The 20,109-nt window shown below is 57.5% G+C and overlaps 2 protein-coding genes across 5 annotated transcripts; one reads left to right on the plus strand and one right to left on the minus strand.

The window, feature by feature from the left end:
- Window positions 1-4,437: 4,437 nt before the first annotated feature.
- On the minus strand, window positions 4,438-12,266 carry FRS3 (fibroblast growth factor receptor substrate 3). Of its 4 annotated transcripts, XM_072356265.1 has the most exons (8): window positions 11,688-11,808; window positions 11,485-11,568; window positions 10,192-10,326; window positions 9,882-9,970; window positions 9,180-9,366; window positions 7,251-7,412; window positions 6,546-6,703; window positions 4,438-6,143 (listed from the first exon to the last, which is right to left on the minus strand). In XM_072356265.1, the coding sequence occupies exons 4-8, from the start codon at window positions 9,945-9,947 to the stop codon at window positions 5,244-5,246; spliced, it is 1,473 nt and encodes a 490-aa protein (XP_072212366.1). In that variant the 5' UTR covers window positions 9,948-9,970; window positions 10,192-10,326; window positions 11,485-11,568; window positions 11,688-11,808; the 3' UTR covers window positions 4,438-5,243. The 4 variants fall into 4 exon arrangements, with proteins under 4 accessions (XP_072212366.1, XP_072212365.1, XP_072212367.1 ...); XM_072356264.1 differs by lacking the exons at window positions 11,485-11,568; window positions 11,688-11,808 and adding an exon at window positions 12,129-12,266; XM_072356266.1 differs by lacking the exon at window positions 11,485-11,568 and having other exon boundaries at window positions 11,688-11,707.
- Window positions 12,267-12,301: 35 nt separating this feature from the next.
- On the plus strand, window positions 12,302-20,105 carry PRICKLE4 (prickle planar cell polarity protein 4). Its single transcript, XM_072356263.1, has 9 exons — window positions 12,302-12,384; window positions 13,337-13,845; window positions 16,795-16,947; window positions 17,032-17,139; window positions 17,229-17,366; window positions 17,440-17,640; window positions 17,847-18,033; window positions 18,107-18,421; window positions 18,670-20,105. The coding sequence occupies exons 3-9, from the start codon at window positions 16,798-16,800 to the stop codon at window positions 19,143-19,145; spliced, it is 1,575 nt and encodes a 524-aa protein (XP_072212364.1). The 5' UTR covers window positions 12,302-12,384; window positions 13,337-13,845; window positions 16,795-16,797; the 3' UTR covers window positions 19,146-20,105.
- The last annotated feature ends 4 nt before the right edge of the window (window positions 20,106-20,109 follow it).

A 20,109-nucleotide genomic window follows, 5' to 3' on the forward strand; every position in this document is an offset into this window, starting at 1 on the left:
GGTGAGCTGCTCTCGGAGTCCGTCGCAGTACACCTCCAGAGCTCTGCATGCGCCTTTATGTACCCCTCCGCAGCCTCTAACGCCTCCCCCCGTGCCATGCACGCGGCCAGAGGTTATCACTGCAGCCCAAAAACTTCCCTGCGGTGCTAAGGAATAACTTGGGAACTCTGAAGTCAAACATCAGCAGCAAACATCGATCTGTTTGCGAGTTATTCCTTGAAGAAAGAAACGGCCGATAAGAATGACCCTGCAAAATTAACCAAAAGTCCTCGGAGCTGAGTTTGCTGCTGCCCAATTCTTTTTGACTTGATAGGGTTATCAAAGACACCCTCGAAAGAAGTGGAAAAGATTTCATTGTGTTTTCCAGGAATACAATGGAAAGAATAACACGGGTTATCGGCAGCTCTGTTATCTCCCGTTTCCATTGCAGTTCTTACCTCTTGCATTTTTGAAAGGCCCAGAATGACCCTGCAGGAAGGAAACACAAGGGCTTGGGTTGGAAAGACCCTGCAACCCAAGGCACGCTCCCTTTGGAAGATGCAGATGGCTCTATTGGCTGCTCTTAAATGCACTCCTGCTGGGAAGGGTTGTCAGGAGGGACTTTCAAGAGGCAAGGCATTAAATGACCCTGTGCACAGTGAGATCACTGCGCTGTATTCTGGATAAATAGGCAGATCCAGTCCACACAGAGTGATGGGCCAACGGGTTCGTGCCCTAAGGGATCTCACAGCAGGGTCAGTGGCTCAGAAACTCAGCTGCCACATTTACTTTTCCCTGCTTCAGAGGTGCAGGGACTGAAGGAGAAGGAACGGGGCTGTGTGGAGCTGTTGGCACCATTGGCCCTCTCCTCCTTGGCTGTGCAGTTTAGGGACGCACTCCATGGCAAACATCGCGTGTTCTGCCCCACTATCAGAAGTACAAAATGTAATCTGAAATGTAATCTTATCATCGAGGTCCGGCTTCACCCCTTGGTCAAAACAAGGGGAACAGAAACAATGGGATTGACTGGGGACACCAAGTGACATTTCCATACAGACTGTTTTGTTACTGAACCGATATCTCACCTTCAGAGTCCATAAGGACGGGACAACAAACCCAGTGTCTGCTCATGGTGGAGATGCACAATTTACTGCCACCTGTGAATCAAACCCAGCTGCACTCTGCAGAAGAGGTTGGCTGCTGCTGGTGTGCCACCTCCGGGCACAGCTCAGAGGAAATTCCCCCCTTTGAGCTGTGACCACGTCCAACAATCACCACTTTGCCCCTTTCTTCTCTCCTGAAGGCTCAAGAAGCATCATCCCCCCCCCCCCCCCCCCGAGCTTTGAATCTTAAATAAACAGCAAAGCTTACTTGGAAATGTGACAATTCTCCCCCCTGCAGCCCCCAGAATAAGACAGGAGTGCTGTACTGTCACCATATTCCATTTATTCGGTATACATTCGTAGTGCACGTTAAAGTAAGACATGAGCACTCCTCGGGTCACATAGCACTATTGTTCTTCACCTGTGAGGTTACACCCGGATGAAATATAGAGACTGAATGACACCCACGGAGATAACCTGAAGATTTAGGACTGCAGTGAGATCTGCCCTCTGGGCACAGCAGCCCCAGCCCCGAAGCGCTGCCATCTGTCTGCCACACTGGAAATGCTCAGAGACAGCAGGACGAGTCACAGGGAGGGGAAGCAAAGGGGAAAAGAGCTCGAGAGAACGCAGATGCATCCGGGCCTTCTGACTTCAAAATCACATTCACCGATGGAAGAAAAACAGGCGAGTTCTCTTCCTTAGAATTGGCTTTTTTCTACGCCTTGGCCTGTACCCGCTGACTTCAAAGCCCTCTGGATTTCCCCTAATGTATTCACCTTTGGTCCTGTTTGGGAACAGGAACCCAAACCTGTTCTGCTGCCTGAGCACGGCACTTCAGGAGGAGCCACGCTGCGGGGGCAGTCAAACCTCAGCATCCCAGAGCTGAGTTTGGGCTACGGGGTTGGAACCTGATGATCCTTGGGGTCCCTTCCAGCCCAAGCCATTCCATGAATCTACATGAGGCAATGCATTCATTAACAACAGCTCGTTAATGACGCTTCACAGTCAAGATACAACCCAAGAAGGGCTAAGCAGCATAACACGGAGGGACAGAACGACTCTGAGAGGAAACAGCTGAGGACATACAGACGTAGCGCTGAGCCCTGACAGAGCTCTCACTCATATCTCTAAAGCATCGCACCAAAGGCTTGCTGCCTCTTCCCCTATTTTGCCACAGTGATACTCAGGCACAGGGAAAGGACACGCAGTGCCCACGGGGACACAGAGCAGAAGCAGAGCTGGGAGCACTGCTGGGATGGGGCTCTGGGGCTCAGAGGGATGCAACCAGAAGCAGACAGCAGGAGCTGAAGCTGGGCTTGGGTCTCCTCCCAGCCACCAGCATGGCTCGGGTAACAAAAACAACACTCAGTGCTTCGGTGACATCTGAGACAAAATATTGATCTTTCAGTCCTCAGCCTCTCATTTGCCACTCTGTGTAAGGCCAAAAAGGCTCACAAATAACCAAACTCCTTCCCTGGGGGAGAAGCAGGCACAATAAACAGGTTAGAACTTAAAAACAACAAATGAAAAACCCTCCCACGATAAAAGACGGCTGAGAGCCGTGAGAAGCTCCGTGCCTACCGAGCAGCCCGGGGAGAGGGATGGGCAGAAATGTGGGTATGCAGAACCCAGGGAAGAAATATCAGGGGAGAAAACCTGCTTGGTTCACTCAGAACTCAAATGGGAACCGCTCAGCCCTGGGTGAACCCTCAGTCTCTAAACCAAGGCTAAAACCCTCGCAGTGAGGGACGGACCATGGGACGCTCATCAGCTGCCCCAGGTTGTTTCCCATCCAAGCAGGCGCTCACAGACCTATCAGTGTGCACGCACTGGGAAAGCCCAGCAAACTTGCAGCTAAGGCTCAAAGCAAGATCTGCCACACACACCTTTGCAAAGTGCTGTACAGGCACGACGTGCCTCATTAAGGTGATTTTCAACCAGAAGAAACCAGCGAGAAGGAAGGAGGCCGCAGGACTGTGAGGGCTTTCTGCCGCCCACCGCTCACAGCCCAGCACTGAAGGAACGAGGCAGAATGAACCCGCACCTCAACCTCCTGCTGGTTTCTCGTCCTGCAGCTGCTACAGCTCTGACCACTAGAGGAAGCTGCGACACTGGAGAGTCCATGGAAATGTGGGGAGAAAGCCCAGACTGTGCCATTGTGTTCAAACAACTCGGGTCTGTTCCTGCACTTTGCAAAACAGAGGGTAAGGAGTTCAGAGAGAGACCCGCTTATTTAAAGAGGATGTTGTGAAGTTCCTCACAAAGGCAAGAAAAAGAAGAGAAATTCATGTGTGAGCCTGCAGCTCCCGGACAGGGCTGCGTGCTGAGGGGCACAGAGCAGCACGGCTGGAGGCCCAGGGCAGACGTGAGCCATATTTTGGAGCACACACGTCCTGGAGGCCAGCAGCACACCCCTGTTGTACCCAATCCACAGCCCTGGCCCCGTCATCTCGCTCCACACAAGTGTAAAACGTTCCATCCTTCTCCTGGTAGAGCACTTTGCAGAGCATTTCTCACCGGGCTGTGATGCTGGAAATGCAGGTTCCTACTGGAACCCGCCTCCTACTGGTGCTGCTGGAGCCACCCCAGGCAGTAAAGCTTACAGAGCAAGAGCTCCATACCTACATACTTTTGTTAAAGCTTTATGCAATGGGGTCTGTGCGCCTCTGATGCAGGTGATGACAGCGTGCTGTCCTCCTTCACAGCAGCTGCTCACCGACTTCCATGCTGGAACGAGGAAGGCACAGCCAAGATGGGCAAGGTGGGCAGCGGGACAACCTGCTGGATGCTGGGCCCAGGGAGAAGAACACAGAGAGCAGAGAGTGGGACTCCAAAGCGCCTGCAGAGCACTCCTGTCTCACAGATACAGCCCACAGAGGCAAAAGGTAACGCGGGGAGGGGTCAAGCTGCAGCATGTCACCGCACAGAGGGGTGTGGAGGCATGCCCTGCTCCAGCAGAGACCCAACACGGGACCTCACGTGGAGGTCTGACAGCTCAGCTTCAGCCTCAACAGAAAACTCCACATCAAAGGCCACACATTTACGGAAGTTTAGCCCTTCCCAAGTCTGTAGCTGTAGGAAACAAATGACACATTCACTCTAAACAGGATCAAATATTTCTCATGGACCCGGCCAGGAACGTAGGTGCAGGCAACCACTTTGATAGCGCTCCAAGCCCGGCCACCTCACACCCACCCACCCGCTCTGCAACAGCGAATCCCAGTTAAAAAACACTGAATCACAGCTGCTTTTTTCCCTGGCGGCAGCCTTACAACAGCCCAGCTCAGACAGCCCAGAGGGCACACGAGCACACGTGTCACGCTGGCACCACTTCTGGCCATCACCACCAGGATGCAAATAGAGCATTTAATAAATAAAGAAGTAAACAAATGGACAGTGCTTCTGAACGACCCCCTCCCACAAATCAAAACTGGGTACAGTACAATTGAAGGCTTCAATACCCAACCTACAGCCCCTCACACTTGCAGTCTGCCCCTCCTCTTTTTAAGTATCTTCAGGAAATGAGGTTTCTGTGATCACAGTGGTTGTGTCCATGGCTGTCTGTCCTCTACTATTGGTTTCTAGAGCTGCCCGATCTAAATCGAAACTGAGAAAGGGACAGAAGTATCAGAAGCTTCTACGAGCTTCAAGACAATAGTGCACAAGGAGAAAGGAGCAAGCTGAGGAGGGAAAGACTGCAGCACGAGCTCCATGTGGTGAGGGACCAGAGAAATCACAAGGCAAAAACTGACTCTGGGGCAGCAAAATGCAGTCAGGCCTCCCCATAGAGATCCCCGGCTGCTGGCACTGCTCACGAAAAGGCAGGAATCCGGGAGGGTTAACCCTGTTGGAGGTGGCATCCATGCAGCGCCAGCACTACCATGGGCACCCTCTGCCCCTCTGGCCAGAAAGACAAGGTAACTCCCAGATGGCGTCTTTCAACATCCCATAAGGCTTTATAAAACAAACTGCACGGGAGACGGAGTGGGTAAGACAGACAGATAGAGCAGCGTGAACAGAAGCTGTAGGAGCCGTCCCATAACACCAGGAAACGGGGCAAATGAGGAAGCAGAAGGCAATGGTGGATGGAAGTCACACCAGGCAACGCGCTGAAGGGTGGGTACCAAAGCCACAACGCAGTGCTTGCACTGGGTCCCCTCACAGAGGCAGGTCGGTGCTGTTGTGTCGAGTTTTCCGTGAGGTCCCATCGTCCCTCGGCCGGGCTCGCTGCAAATTGGACATGGCTGCTGTCTTTTTGAGGTCAATAATGGCGTAGGAGTCCGTCCGCTGCACTTCCTGGGGGGCGGCCGGTGCGTCGGGATGGCCCTTGTGAGGCTCAGCCTCCAGCTCCACCTGGATGTAGTTGAGCTGCCGCGGCTGCTCCAGCCGGGGCCGTGGGAAGTCAAAGCTGAAGACGCTGGGCACGCAGCCACGCTGGGGTTTGGGCAGGAAGGTGCTGCGCCGCAGGCTGCTGCCCCTGTGCAGCGCAGTGCTCTCCGAGTTCATGTAGTTCTGCAGGGGATCCTCTTCTCCAGCCTCAGGATAGCCGTTGGGAGAAGGCGTCAGCGCGTCCCCTGCATCCTCCTCGCCCTGCTGGAGCGGCTGGCATTCCCACACTGGAGGCAGCAACGGCAAGTTCTCATAGTGCAGTAATGCTGCTCTCCGATGGGAGCAGCTGGACGAGCCCTTGTCCTCGTGGGGGACCTTCACACGCCCACCGCGGCAGAGGGACGAGGTGCTGGGAGGCAGCAAGCCATTGACATTCTCATAGACGCACTGGGGTGAAGGGCACTCATCCTCGCGCTCGTTGTTGTTGTTGGGAGCACAGAAGTGTGTCCTGCACTCCCGGTGGTGCCGACTGATGCGCCTGTAGTTGGGCGCAGGACCCAACACAAACTTCACCTCCCCTGGCTGCAGGAAGACCTGCGGGTTGCGGTCTTCGAGGGAGCAGCTGCGTTTCCTATGGGGGAAAGGAGGGTGGACTTCAGGCAAGGAGTGCATACAATGTTGGCCCCTCAGCTCCTGATCACCATTGGCTGTGTTCACGTAGGTGTGGGACTGCAAGGAGAGAAGCAGAGGAACAGTGAAAGGAGAAGCAGGAGCAAAGCAGCTGCCAGCAGCTGAGAAACCAACAGGAAAGACTGATGGAGGCGGAGATGAAAGAGTTTCAGAAGTTGAAAATGTTTTGGGAAGCAAAACCCAAAAGACATTTCTGATTATTGGGCTGACGGAGAGGAACAAAAGGAGAAAATTGAAAAAGGAGTCCAAGTGCAGAAGGGACGGAAAACCTGTCCCACATCCGATGCGAATGGCACAGAACAAAAACCAGAGCCACCTGCCCAGTACAAGGATCACCTGAGCTTTGATGGAGCAAGAGAGAGCTGGAATTTCACGGAGCTGCCAGCAAATCAAACTTGTTCATTGCTTGAAAACAGCAGAATTTAGGACATTTGTGTTTACCTGATCGTCAGGCCCAATGAGGGCATGAGTAGAGTCTTCACCCACAGAGGAATGTCTCAGGCTGCTCATGGAGGGGTGGCGGGCTGCCAGGTATGACAGGCTTTCTCCAGGGAAACTGTGGAATCCATTGGCAAATCCTGGGACAGTGTAACCCAGACCTGGGACAGAATGACAGCAGAGCATTGGTCCGGTGCATACAAAAGCTGACTGCGTTTCCACAGTGAGCTGGTCCCTGAACTGCACCCTGCAAGTCAGAATCAGCTTGTCTGGAGAAGGTTCCTATCATGAAGTGCCTGGTATAAATACAAGGGCTAGGCCCTCCTGTGTGCATTTATTTAAGTGACTCCTAATGGAGGCAGGAATTGAGCAAACCTGAATTCTTCCAGACCCGGTTTCCTTTGGGAACCACCTGATCCCTGTAGGTGCCACTTAAAAAGGCCTTTTGGCAGAGCTCCAGGCGAACACGGGCTGAAGGGTGACAACCTGGTTGACTACTGAAGGGTTTTTTTGTTGCTGTTTCCTTGGAAACAAAATACCACACTGCAGACGAGTGGGGCCTTAAAATAAACACGCTGTATGGGGCTCACACAGGCACAGAGATACAGGTCAGCAGCAAGGCAGCAGTTGGGAAATATTCATGGCCTGCAAAGGGCAGTTTTACATGAGCAGCAGCAGGCGCTGCCACACGGGCTGAGGCAGACTTACTGGTGGGGGCCTGGGGGTCCCGGGAGTGCTCCCTCTCCGTGGGGTGACTGTTCCTGGTGAGGACAACAGGCTCCTCCACAATGTTGATGCTGTTACACTGCATCAGGTCCTGGAGCAGACTGAAGATCTCCTCTGCTCTGGAACACTTGAAGGCAAAAATCCCTGCAGGGTAACAAGGAGGAGGGTCAGAAGAGCAAGAAAGCAATTCTGGCTTTAACAAGGGGATACGTAATTCTGGGCTGTAAATGAACTGGCAATTCTGATTTCTTTTATTGTGTTTAACATAATCAACCCCTGAAACTCACAGCCACATGAGAACAACTAACGTCTGAGTGGATTATTGCATCAACATCACCACGCAGTGCCAAGGCTGCCATCTGGCCTAGCAGCGCACCACTGTAAAAACAGAGCACCCCAATTATCTCCTGACACTCGGTGCTCCGCGAGCAGAGGTGTGAAAGATACAAGCTAACCGGTTTCGTTCTGTCTCTAATCTTCTATTTCAGCTCACTTGGCACAACACCCAGCTCTCACTGCCAGGGGAAAGGCTTTCCAGGGACTGGCAGAAGCTGAACTGGGCCCTGTGGGGTTTCTATGTGGGAGAGGAACAGGAGTGTCCTACTTCAGAAATGCATCAAGTTGAGCCGTGTCTCTCCAGCAGCCCAAACCAGAGCTGGTGTGTAGAGCTGAGCAATCCCTCGCTGCAACACACACACGCACAAAAGCCATAGCAACGAGGATGGCATGGCAACAACAGCTGCTACTCCAAAAAATAACATTCAAAACATTCTGCCTTATATAAGACAGCATCAGGAAAGGATCCTCCAAATCAAATTAACTGAGAAGACAAACATCTCACAAGGAAGGGAGAAAACTCCTCACAACAGTGTCACCCCTCTGACGTACGACTGGTGAGCGTGTGTCTGCAGAACGTGTTCCAACACACGAGGAGCAAACAGCTCTGCTTTATCTATCACCCCTGCCTGGGCCTAAAGAAAAGCAAAGCACGCTCGCAGCAGAATTCTTATCCCTAACCCTGCAAAAGGCAAAGCAGCCAACCATTCTCACTGCTGGCAGTGATCATAAGGCACCACGGGGCAGTCCTTTACACAGACACAGCCATAAGGAGTCCTTGTGGATAAGGAAGAGCCTACAAACACATCAACAGAATGAGGAAACAAACTCCCCCTGCTCCTGCGATGCACACACCAAGAAAGTGCCCAGCTCCTTAAAAGCAAGAGAGGCAGACTGGGAGGGGAACCAACAGGCACCATAGTAAAAGCATTCCCAGTGCTGCTGATGACTTGGCACATAACCCTGGGTGACTCACTTCCCTTTTCTGTGCACAGCATCCCTGTGCATAAAAATCAGTAACACACAAAACTCTTTTTCCTTTGCTTTACAAAGTGCTGCCAGATGCAAAAGAGAAAGCATGAAGCAGAAATAACACCAACCACAGCAGACAGAATGCACTGCAAAAACGTGTTTAAGTAACCGCTGCTACTGATGTGCATTTGAAATCCCTGTGAAAGAACCAAATCTGAAGAGGGGTCTGGGAACAGGTGCAGCTGATGTCCTTTCACTTTATCCCCAGAGTTAAAGGATGCTGAACAAAGCTCTAGTCCTGCAAAAAGCTCTTCCCAACACCCCATGAAACACAATGCACAGCTCTGGGTCGCTCAGTGCCTGGTACCAAGTTTGGAGCTGAGCTGTAAGTAACACTCAGACATTAAATACGTTCCATCTGTTGGAAACTTCAGCTGAAGCCTGGTTTGCCAGTGACCTCCGAAGTGCCCATGCACGAGCCTGCTACTTACACCCAGGTTCTGAGCCACAACAGCACTCCGTTAGCGTTTTAATTGAGAGTATCAACTGCACGTGCATACAAATGGCAGCTCCTGCTGCAGGAAGCAACCAGCACTCACTCACCCTGCCCCGTGTGGCAGCGCCGGCCGCTCTCGAAGGAGAAGAGGTTGGAGTCGTAGCCATAGCGGCGCAGGCAGAGGTAGGGCCACCTGACTGCATCTCTCTTGTGAGTGTGCAAGATGAGCTCCGTCTGCGTCAGCTCCATCACCCCAGATCCCAGCTCATTACCTTCATCATCCACGTTCGTTACCTGCAGAAACCACGCAGCTCACACCGGGAAGCTCAATGCATTTAGGAAAGGGGGAGGGAAAAAAGCCCTCCCACAAAGATGCTGTAATTCCCCCTTCATTTCCTGAGATGCCCTTTTTTCAGCTGAGAGCACAGATTCTCTGCTGGCAGAAGGCACAGAGCCGGCAGGCCTGGAGACTTCATGCTCAGCAGTTCAGCTGATGTGTCTCAGCACAGACACTGGAACACAGCCCTGAGCAATAAAAGGTTTCTCTCCAGTTCTCCATTTCCTTGCTCAGGCTGAATCTCAGCGTAGAGCAAATTTCTACTGCAAATACGAATAATACCTGCAGCAGAGGGCACTTAATTAAAGGGAAAAAGAGAAAAAAACCCAGCAACATGTTTGCAAATCGTACCAAGTGTAAGTACAATCTTACTTGTCTGTAAGGGCAGTTTTTCTTTGCTTTCATGCCTAGAGCCCAACCCACGCTGAGCTTTGCTAGCAGTCAGTGCTGCTATAAATTCTCTAATACTTACCTTAAATTTGGTGGGGTGGTTGTCTGGGATGCTGTCTCCACACAGACAACTGCAGCAGCTCCCCATGACGGCAGCAGGAGAGGTAATCCCTGGGGAAAGGACACGGGAGAGAGCAATCTGATTTTCAGAGCAGCTCTTCCCAGTGCCTCCAGCACGCAGCATTTCCAGCCCATCCCCTCCTGGGTGTCCCTGCGTGCGGCTCAGCGTGTTTGGAACTCAGATGCTTTTTGTTTTGAGAACTTCAGGACGTGTTCCCCAATGAATGGACCCCGTGCAGTACAAGCCTGATTCAAAATAACAGCTTTCTTACCATCGGGCAAGAGGTTGCTTGGGTTTTCTGAAGGTGAGAAAATCCCACTACTGCTGTCCCTCCATCTCCTTCAGGACTTCATGGTACCCAGGTGTCAGTCACCCAGAACACGAGGGAAACGGCCCCATCTTCCACCTGGCAAGGAAATTACAGTTCAAGAGGTGAGAAAAGAGAGAAGAATAAGCATGTGGGGAAGGGATGGTGCTAGTGAATGTCTCCTCACACACCATGGGAAGGAAGAAGGCACACTGAATACAGATCATAATTCCGCCCCTAAGATGCACAGCACACTTCAAGCATCAGACATTCAGACACACACTTTGTATGGCTGCTACAAAGCATCCTTCTTTGCCATTTGTTTCTGTTTTCCAGCAAACAGACGGCACTGAGAACTCAGAGCAGACACTGGAGATGAAAGCATGTGCATCCCAATGGGCAGAGACCAGCAAGTGCTCTGAAATACGTTACTTTGGGGGAGGGAGAAAAAGCACATCTAGAAAACCTAAAACTAAGAGATATTTGATGTCTCAGCTTTGGGATTGGACCCAGGAAGGGCAGAGAGCAGCAAGGACTCAGAGCACGTGACATCTGCTGCTCAGGTATGGGGAGGTGTCTTCATTTGATGGAAGGTCCTTATGAGACACAGAACAACAGCCCTGCCAGCAGCTGAACACAACCATCAGCCCGTTTCAGACTCTGAAAACCAACAAATGCCAAATACCACAAAAATTCATCTGTCTGCTCACAGGGGGTGCAAGCACCAGGCACACAGGAGTTACAGACCCAGTAGTGAGGAAATAGGGCAACTCTGAACCAGTCCTAACAGATCCACACCCACTGCGGAGCACTGGGTTCAGCAGCAGGTTAACACAGGAGAGTGCCGTGCTTTATTTGGCAGGAGCAGCCGATGGGCTCTGCATCCAAGGCCTTACAGGTGCCCAGCCTGGCACCGCAGCAGCACATACAACAACAAGGCTGTTGGAAATCTCCCCCTCTGCCACACCAGAATCCACCTCACTGACCCTCCAAGGCAGCGACTCCTGGGGCCACATCCCTGTGCTGCTGCAGAGGCTCCCGTTTGGTTCTCAAATCAAAGCACAACCTACCGACCTTCCCTGCAGCTCCACGTCACCCTGCCTTCGCTCCAGCCCTTCGACACCTCCCTGCTGCATCCACATCCCGCAAAGTCCTCTAGCGGAGGAAGGCTCGGTGTGGGGCAGCCTGCAGCTGCCGTCACCCAGCACATCCCCACCGCTCTGCATCCCGCACTGCACGGCCTGATTCCTCACTGACCTTCAGCACCAACTGCTCATCTGCAGCCGAATCCTCAGGCTGGTCCCTGGGTCCTTGTCCTGGGGCTGCCATCCCATCAGTTCTCTCACGGAAACAAAAAGCCCACAGGAAACACGTTATCCTCGCCCTCTCTCCTTCGTTCCCCTCTCCCTCTGCCCTGCCAGGGCTCTGGGACGGAGCCGTCACCTGTCCGGACAACTTACTGCAGCCAGCGTGAAAGCCAGGAGGAAAAGCAGAGGGAGATCCCATCCCTGAAGGGGCGGCCATGGCGGGGGGGCACCGGGCTCAGCCCTGCGCTCAGCCCCCCCCCCTCCATCCCCCATCGGGCTCCACACAAACACAACGCACAGAACCCGGCACGGGGCGGGGAAATCGGGACCGGGGGAGGATGGAGCGCGGGGGGCGACGGGGAGACGGGGGGGGGGCAAATGGCAACCGGGGGGAGGGAAGAGCAACGGGGGGAGGGCTGAGGGGTCAGATGGGGGCACGGGGGGGTCCTGAGGGGGGACACAAAGGGGTGAACGGAGCGGGGGGACGCCGGGGCTGTGCGGGTGGGACGCGGCGGGGAGGGAGGGGACGCGGCACGCCGGGCGTTGCTCTCAGCGCGGCGCGCTGCGGGACGAGGCCCGGCCGTGGGTCGGTACCTGAGGCGCTGCCCGGCTCCGCCGTCCGGGAGCTGAGGCCCGGGCCCAGAGCTACGAGCCGGACCGGGACCCGGCCCGGCCCCCGCCCGGCCCGCGGGCTCCGAGCTCTGGGTCGGGGACCGGGACCCGCCAGCGCCGCGTCCCCCAGCCCGGGCCGGGGCCCGCCGGGAGCAGCGAGTCCGCCGGCCGCCGCCTAGAGCGTCGCGCTGGGAGGACCCCGGGCAGGCGGGGGAGCGGACGGCAGGGGGCGCGCCAGGTCCGCGGCGACGTGACGGAGGGGGCGGGGCCACCGTAAGGGGCGGGGCCGAGAGAGCCGGGGGGGGGCGGGGTGAATGGGAGGGCGATAGTGGGGGATTTATGGGGCGGGGAAACCTATTGGAGGGGTCAGTACAACAGAAAGGGGGTCGGGAGAGCCGGAAAGTATGAAAGACCGCTGGGTGGGTGGGAGTGCCGGGGGGAATCGGAGGGGATGGGGGCGGCACGGAGCTGTGTAGGTGTCGGTGGAGCTGGAGAATTCGGTGCCCCCCCACCGCACACGGCCGGAGCTCGGGGGTCCCTGTGCTGCCCTCAGGGCAGTGAGTCCAGCCGCAGCCTCATGCACGACCCCCAGCCCCGCTGTCTCCTCGAGTGGACTTTGCCCATCACCCCCCTTCCCCGCACGGCTGTGCTGGCGGCTGCGGGGCCCTGGGGAGCAAAGTCCTCCGCGGTGACCGAGCGGCGCAGAGCTGTGGCGCTGAGCCCCCGCTGCCCCGACCGCCTCCGGAGAGGGGCTGGGCCCTGTGGGCTCCCTGGGGACCGTCACTACGCAGCCCCACGTGTCCCTCCGTGGGTGGCAGCAGGGGAGGTGGGGGCACTCGGTATCCCGACCCTTTAACCCCGCCTCGCTCCTCCATCCCCAGCGCGGAGGGTTTACAGAGGAGAAAAAACACTGCAGTGCAAAATAGGAACCTCAGGAACCGGGGATATAAAACAGGGCGGTGCAGGAACCGGAGCGCGGCCCCAGCGCAGCTCCCGCTCCCGCTCCCATTCTTGCCATTGCCCGAGCAGCGCTCGGCGGCTCTGGGAGGAAAGTAGGACATCCCAGTAGGACATCCCGGCTGCCCTGCGGCTGAACACCCGGCGAGAGCCCCGCGGAGGTTCCCCACCTCCCCGCTGGGGCGTAATGACGCCTCCCCTCTTTCATGAAGCTCCGGTTCTTTCTGATGTAGGGACGAAAAATACATCGCGGCGGATCATAAAAGCCGCCCAAACGCCGACCCGGGGCGAAGCGGGGCGTGGATGTCCGGAAAATAAGAGGTGGCGAGGAAACACGATGCGATGGGAGCGCGTTCCCTGCAGGGTTAACCCGCCGCCAGTCCCTGCCCGTCCCCTCCCCGCTCCCCGCCATTGGCTGCCGCTGTAGGTTTAGGCTAACGAACCTCTAATTGGGACCCCAGCTGACAGGGCTCCAGTTTCCTGGGCAGGAGGATTGAAACAACAACAACAACAGGAAAAAAAAAGGAAAAAAGAAAAAAGAAAAGAAAAAGAAGAATAAAAAAAGAAAAAAAAGGGAAAAAGAAAAAAAGGAGGGGAAAAAAAAAACCTACAAACAAAAACAAAGCCAAAGGACGCGCAGCCCCGGCCGCGGTTGGATGTTGGATGTTTTCCTTTCGTTTTGCGAAGTCCGCTCGGCTCAGAGCTCCGACCCGACGGGACGGGACGGGACGGCACCGGGCAGGTAGGGGAGGGGGATCCAGCGGGGCCGGGGGAACCGGATGGCTTCCACGTCCGGGAATTGTTGCGGGGGAAAAGGAAGGGTGGAAAACGGCGCGAGGGAGAGGAAGGTCGGCCGGTTCTTTGCGGGGAGGGATCGGCGGTGGGAGCGCTGCTCCTTTGTCTGCGGGGAAAGCGGCCCCGGACGGCGACGTCCTTCGGGAACCCCCCGCCCACTCTTGGGCTGCAGGTGCGGAGCGGAGGGCGGCCCCGGGAGACGCGGCTCCGGCCGGCCGTTGTGCCGCGGGGTTCCTCCTCCGCCCCGGTGCGGGGTCGGCGATGGGGCAGCGCTCAGAGTCGGTCCGGCCCTGATGGCGCGGTCCCCGCCGTCCCCGCCGCTCCCCTGGGTGGCAGAGCGGGATGCCGAGACCTCCCCCACACCTGCAGCGCTGCGATGGCCCTGGAGGTGGCTGTGCCGTGACGCCGAGCATCCGGCTGCTCTGCCGGCTTGGCCTCGCCGTGCTGCAGGACGAGCTGCTCCGGCTTACCCTGCCAGACGGCAGCTTATCTCACCCCCGGAGAGATGCATCTTTATGGCTCTGCATCTTCATTTCCACGTACGTTCGCTGCAGCTGTGTTGACGGCAGCTGAAGCACAAACAGGTTATCCCGTGGGTGAGGTGTGCATACAGAGCCCCTGGGAGCCGCCGCTGTTTGGGGTGTTGGAAGGGGAATCTGGTCTTTTTGGCAGTGGGCTGCTGTTGTGTTTCCTCGGGGCCGTGGAGCTGTTTGGTGCCCCGGAAAAACGGGACAGAGGTGCCTTGGAAGTGGGGCTGCCACCGTGGGGAGGCGGCTTCAGGATCCCCGTGGCTGCAGCAGGCACAGATCAGCCACGCTGAATGTTAACGCTGTGATCTCTACAGGGGGAGATCCAGGAGCCCCACGTGCTCCTGCAACAGGATGGGGACGGGGCTGATCCCGGGGAACTGAAAGGGATTAAAATTCCTGAGGATTTCAGGGAGCTGCGATCCCTTCCCCAGGGCTGGGGCCTCTTGTGGGGTCACCAGGGCGAGCGATGCCAGTGTTTGCTGGGATGACAAAACAGAAAACCTCCAAATAAGCGGGAGGGGAAAAGGGGGGCAGCGAGAACATCAGCCGTCCTTTGGGGCAGGGCTGAGCTGAGGCAGTTTGGAGAAAGCCCCCGGCTGAGGGGCTCTAAAAGCCCGAGGGAACTCCATGCGGGGGCACTCGGTTCCTCCTGGGGGGACTCCAGCTCCGTGCCCAGCTCTGTGCTGAGAGCATCCCGCATCCCTCCGCAGGGAAGGGTGACGTGGGACTGCCTGGAGGCAGTGGGGAGGGCAGAGGGGATGGGAGCGGAGGAGACGGACCTGTTGGAGCTGCCCGGCTTCTTAGCATGGGAGGCGCGTACCGCTGTCACAGTCTGCAGCTAATTACAGGGACCTGCCTGCAGCCCAGACGGCTGCCAGCCATCCTAATCACATCAAACCGGGCTGGGTTGGACTCTCCTGCACCGACCCATTGATTCACAGCCCTGTCCCCAGCCTTACCCCAGCGGGCTCCTGCTGGCAGCCCTGGGATGAGGTGCCCTGTGTGGGTATGGCCCACTCTGCTGCATCCGTGGGGCCCTGACTGGGTCTGACGACAGCAGACCAGCTGTGCAGTTTGGGATCTTAGCAAACAGAGCAAAACTTGGGACTGCCATCCATGTCTCATGGGAGGGACCAAAGGCAGCAGCAGGGCTGGCACCCCGCACCCACGGCTGTTTGAATTCAGCAACCTGAGGATGCTGCAGTGCTCCATCACAGCTGCAGGGCTGAGGCTGTTCACTGATCCAATGCCACTGGTGGTTCTTCTCCAAGCCAGCACCTCTGTGGGCTGCAAATGCACAGAACTGGGTCAGGTGTGTTCCTCCAAGCAGCAATCTGTAGCCACTTATCACAGCATGCGGCTGACCTGCCCTAACGTCAACAAGGATGGCAGACCCCAGGGAGCAAACTGCCCTTCTGCTTTATCCCATTGACTGCCAATCTGCCGCGTTAATCATTGACCCGGGTGCACGGCTGGGAATCCTGAGCTCAGAGCCGCACACACATCCTGGTGCCCTGAGCTGCTGCGCTGCGGGATGCACCACTGTTGGGTCAGAGCTGCGGGAGAGCCTGGAGCCTCCGAGGGGCTGTGGGTACCGGTCCTTACACCCACAGCTCTCTGCCCTTTCCTGGGGGGGCCTTTCTGCAGGGGGTGTCGGCCCCAGGGAAGCTCCTGGGGGGTTCCAGCACGTTGCAGAGGGCCCCACAGGAAGAGCTCCGGGCAGCTGTACGGGGAGCCCCAGGAGCCACAGCATCGCTTTGTTTTGGAAAGCCGAGCCAGGAAGGAAGCGAGCGGCGACAAACTCTGCGTGGGGAGGGAATGGGACGGGTTCGCATCGCACAGCCCTGAGCCAGGCACGCCGGGCGAGCAGGAACAGCCGCTCGGGGCAGAACAATAGCAGCCCGGGGGGAATACATTATTTTCCACCAAACTGGGCGAGACCTTCGTCTCCTCCCACTGCTCCGCTCGGGGACAGGCCACTAACCCCGGGCTCAGCCGTGCCGGGAAAGGGCTGGTGGCAGCTGGGGCACCAAACAGCTCCACGGCCCCGAGGAAACACCCCGCTGTGGGTGAGAAAACATCAAAGCGCGGCTCTCCCGGAGCTGCCCCAGGGTGAGCACAAACGCCCGCGGTCCAACCCTCAGCCTCCCAGCGTCCTTTCCCAGCGCTCCGCGCCCGGTAGGCAAAGCCCCCGCCCCGCCAAGCAGCCTTATCTTATGCGGGCTTATCTGTAACCCATGAGGTCTCTGCAGAGACCCAGCGAAGGGCCTCGAGGTCCCCGCGGCGCTGCCCCTGTAGGATGACGCCTCCTGGGGACAGACCCTCCGAGCCGAGGCTTTCCCGCAGCTCCTCTCCTCTCTCCGCAGCTCATGTCCCGGCCGAGTCCCGCATGGCCGCAGCGAGACGAGCCCCCCCCGTGCGGCACCGCCACCGCGCTCCCCCCGGCCTCGTCTGACAGCGACTCCGGCTGTGCCCTGGAAGAGTACTCGGAGCCCCCCGCAGAGCCCGCGCCCCCCGAGGTGAGCAGCTCCGACCCCTCGGACGCGCCTTTAGCTGGAGCGACGCCGCTTCAGCCCCTCGGTCACCCACCCGTGTTTCCCAAGGTCCCCGCCTGCTTCGAGAGCCGCCCCTCGGACCCCCCCCGTCCTGCCGACCGGAACCTGCTTCGTGTCAGAGCGCTCCTGCAGCAGCTGCCGCCGCAGGACTGCGATGTAAGAAACGCACGTGTTGGTTCCATGCCGCCCTCCCCGCGCTCCGCTGCCGCGGGTCCTTCCCTCCTCACCTCCCCTTCCCTGCGCAGGAGCGGTACTGCCCTGACCTCGAGGAGGAGGAGAGGAAGCAGCTCCGGGCCTTCAGCGCCGGCCGCCGACGGGACGCGCTGGGCCAGGGGGTGGCAGCGCCGGTGCCAGGCGCCCGCCACGGGTGTCCGTGCAGGAAGGTGAGGCCCATCCCCACGGACGGCGCGGGGCCGCCCCTGAAACGCGGCCTGACCGCGACCCCGTGCCTTGCAGTGCGGCAGGAGGCTGAGCAAAGGGGATCCCGGGATTGCGGCGTCGCGGCTGGGAGAGCAGCTCTGGCACCCGCCCTGCTTCTGCTGCCACGTCTGCCACCAGCCCCTGGTGGACCTCATCTACTTCCAGCAGGACGGGAGGATCTACTGCGGCCGGCACCACGCCGAGCTCTTCCGGCCACGCTGTGCCTCCTGCGACCAGGTGGGCGACGGCCGAGGAGACGCTTTGGGCTCCGTTGTGCTCGTTATGTGTTCCTGTCCTCTGCTGGCAGCTGCAAACACAGCAGGACGGGCCAGAGGATCTCCCTTCCTGCACCCCAGAGATTCCCATGCCCACCCCAAAGCACAAAAGCGTGTTCTGGGCGGTGTATTCTCCGGGTGCTTACGGGACAGTTTGTTCCCTTCCAGCTCATCTTCTTGGAGGAGTGCATCGAGGCAGAGGGTCGGCGCTGGCACCCGGAGCACTTCTGCTGCCTGGAGTGCGACGCGCCGCTGTGCGGGCAGCGCTACGTGATGCGGAGCGGCCGGCCCTGCTGCCGCAGCTGCTTTGACAGCCTCTTTGCCGAGCCGTGCCAGGCCTGCGGGGAGCCCATCGGTACGGCCGTGCTGCCGGAGGGGTAGGTGGGTGGATGCGGGAGACCCCCCTCTCACCTGCCATCCCCTCATAGGTATTGACAGTGAAGAGGCCACACACCAGGGTCTGCACTGGCACGCCTGTGCTGCCTGCTTCTGCTGCAGTCTGTGCCAAAAGCCGCTGCGTGGGCAGCCCCTCACCGCTCGCTGCGGGAGGCTCTTCTGCTCCGAGAGCTGCAGTCTGGGCTGGGATGTATCTTCTGCTGCCTCCACCACCTCCGATTCCTCTGACTCAGCCTTCGTCTCGGCACCGTCCCCTGACTCGACACCTGTCTCCAGAGCCAGCTACACCACCAGGGCTGGGAGCACCGCAGCGGCTGGGGGCTGCAGACAGCGGGTGGAAGGGGCTGGTAGGGACCTGAGTGCTCCACCTGCAAGGGGTTGGGAGGGAAATGGAAGCAAATCCAGGCTCTGGGTACTTCACTGGGAGTACAGCATACAGGTGCAGCCCAACTCAGGGCTGTAGCAGCAGCTGCGGGCTCCCAGCCCAAATTCCACAGCTGAGGTTTGATTGGGACAGCCCCTGCTGCACCAGCAGCTGCAGCAAGGCAGGCTCAGCCTCTTTCTCCCTCACCCTTCCTTGCTTTCCTTCTTCCAGAGATGCTACCGGATCAGGCCTCCACACACCCTGCATTCAGGAGCCCTGAGGACCACGGAGCAGCTGTAGAGAGGAGCAAGGATCCTGTGTACACAGGGATGCTGAGATCATCAGCCAGCCACCCCTCCAACCTCCAGCCCGGCACAGAGAGTCCCTGCAGGCTTCTGGGAGGTCCTGAACCCCGAACAGTGGCAGGGGATGGAAACCCACACTTCCAAGTGGGTCTGTCCCCTGCCCGACCCAGCCCACATCTGGAGGACGTTGACCCACAGGATATCATGGAAGAGGACGACTCTTGGTGTCCCACCTGCTCTTCATCCTCAGACTCTGACTCAGAAGAGGAGGGTTTCTTCTTTGGGAAACCCATCCCCAAGCCCGGGATGAACTCTGTGGGCAGGGAGCCCCAGCACCTGGAGCGGGCGGGATTCAGGATGGCAAAGCTGCGGGGCAGCAGCAAACACTGCAGCGTGTCCTAGCACAGGGACACTCAGCAAGCAGGGGTCCCCAGAGGAAGCAGGGCAAGGTGGCAGTTTGCATGGTATTTAAGCAGAGGGGCAGCAGCTGGGTCCCAAAAGCACTGGGGAGGGGAGAGCACCTTGTATGGCACTGCCATCCTGCCAGCACTTACAGTGGTCTCAATGCATTCCAAACACCTTTTAGACACAGCCCAAGGCTGAGGTGGGAGGGGGGGGGAAGCTGCTGGGATCTTTCACCAGCAGCTGCTGGCAAAGCACAGCCTGCAATTCCTGCTGGCCTCTCCTTCAATTAGGAACAGGTAAAGCAAGCAGGGAGCAGAGAACCAGCAGCCCACACTGGTCTCTGACTGTCTCAGACAAACCCAAATCCTCAGAGAACAGCTGTGCTCTGGGGAGGGCAGCCAAGGACTTAGGACGAGGGCAGACACCTGCATGGCACCTGCAGCAGGGATCCTGCCCAGACTGAACAGGAGGGATCTGGCCATCAGGGTCAGATCCAGATGCCAGGTGAGAATCTCTCACCTGTAGGGACATCTTGAAGAACACGAGCTGATGCTGCCCTGCATGGGGCTGCGTGCCCTGCCAATGCAGGGAGTAGACCAGTGGGGCAGCTCTGCCATCGTGATGGATGAAGCTCCAATAAAGCTCAGCTGAGACCTGACTACAGGAGTGACAACCAAGCCTGGCCTGTTTCTCTCAGCCTGGGGTTGCAGCAGTGTTAACTGCACTGCTGGAGAACTGTGCTCAATGGGAGTTGAGGGGCCCCAGGAAAGGAGCAGATGGGGATGTCACTGTGGGACCCCTCCCTGTGCATGCTGGCCCCAGCAGAACACGAATGGAGCATCAGCAGTGCAGAGGCTATACCAGGGCTGCAAAAATAACTCATTTTTATTTATGAAAAAGAACAAACCATGAATTTTAAAGAGACTATGAAAATGAGTAGTAGAATAAAGGCCCCTCCTCA

Source organism: Excalfactoria chinensis, chromosome 23, assembly GCF_039878825.1.
Source record: "Excalfactoria chinensis isolate bCotChi1 chromosome 23, bCotChi1.hap2, whole genome shotgun sequence".
Taxonomy (NCBI): domain Eukaryota; kingdom Metazoa; phylum Chordata; class Aves; order Galliformes; family Phasianidae; genus Excalfactoria; species Excalfactoria chinensis.

What these genes read in the sequence shown, in the direction of transcription:
- FRS3 (XM_072356264.1), bottom strand. Translation starts at nt 9,947, where the DNA reads ATGGGGAGCTGCTGCAGTTGTCTGTGTGGAGACAGCATCCCAGACAAC. An exon ending in ACCACCCCACCAAATTTAAG is followed by an intron (nt 9,367 to 9,881) that starts GTAAGTATTAGA and finishes TGGTTTCTGCAG; the next exon opens with GTAACGAACGTGGATGATGA. An exon ending in GGACCCCCAGGCCCCCACCA is followed by an intron (nt 6,704 to 7,250) that starts GTAAGTCTGCCT and finishes ATTCTGTCCCAG; the next exon opens with GTCTGGGTTACACTGTCCCA.
- PRICKLE4 (XM_072356263.1), top strand. Translation starts at nt 16,798, where the DNA reads ATGTCCCGGCCGAGTCCCGCATGGCCGCAGCGAGACGAGCCCCCCCCG. An exon ending in TGCCGCCGCAGGACTGCGAT is followed by an intron (nt 17,140 to 17,228) that starts GTAAGAAACGCA and finishes TTCCCTGCGCAG; the next exon opens with GAGCGGTACTGCCCTGACCT. An exon ending in GGCCTGCGGGGAGCCCATCG is followed by an intron (nt 18,034 to 18,106) that starts GTACGGCCGTGC and finishes ATCCCCTCATAG; the next exon opens with GTATTGACAGTGAAGAGGCC.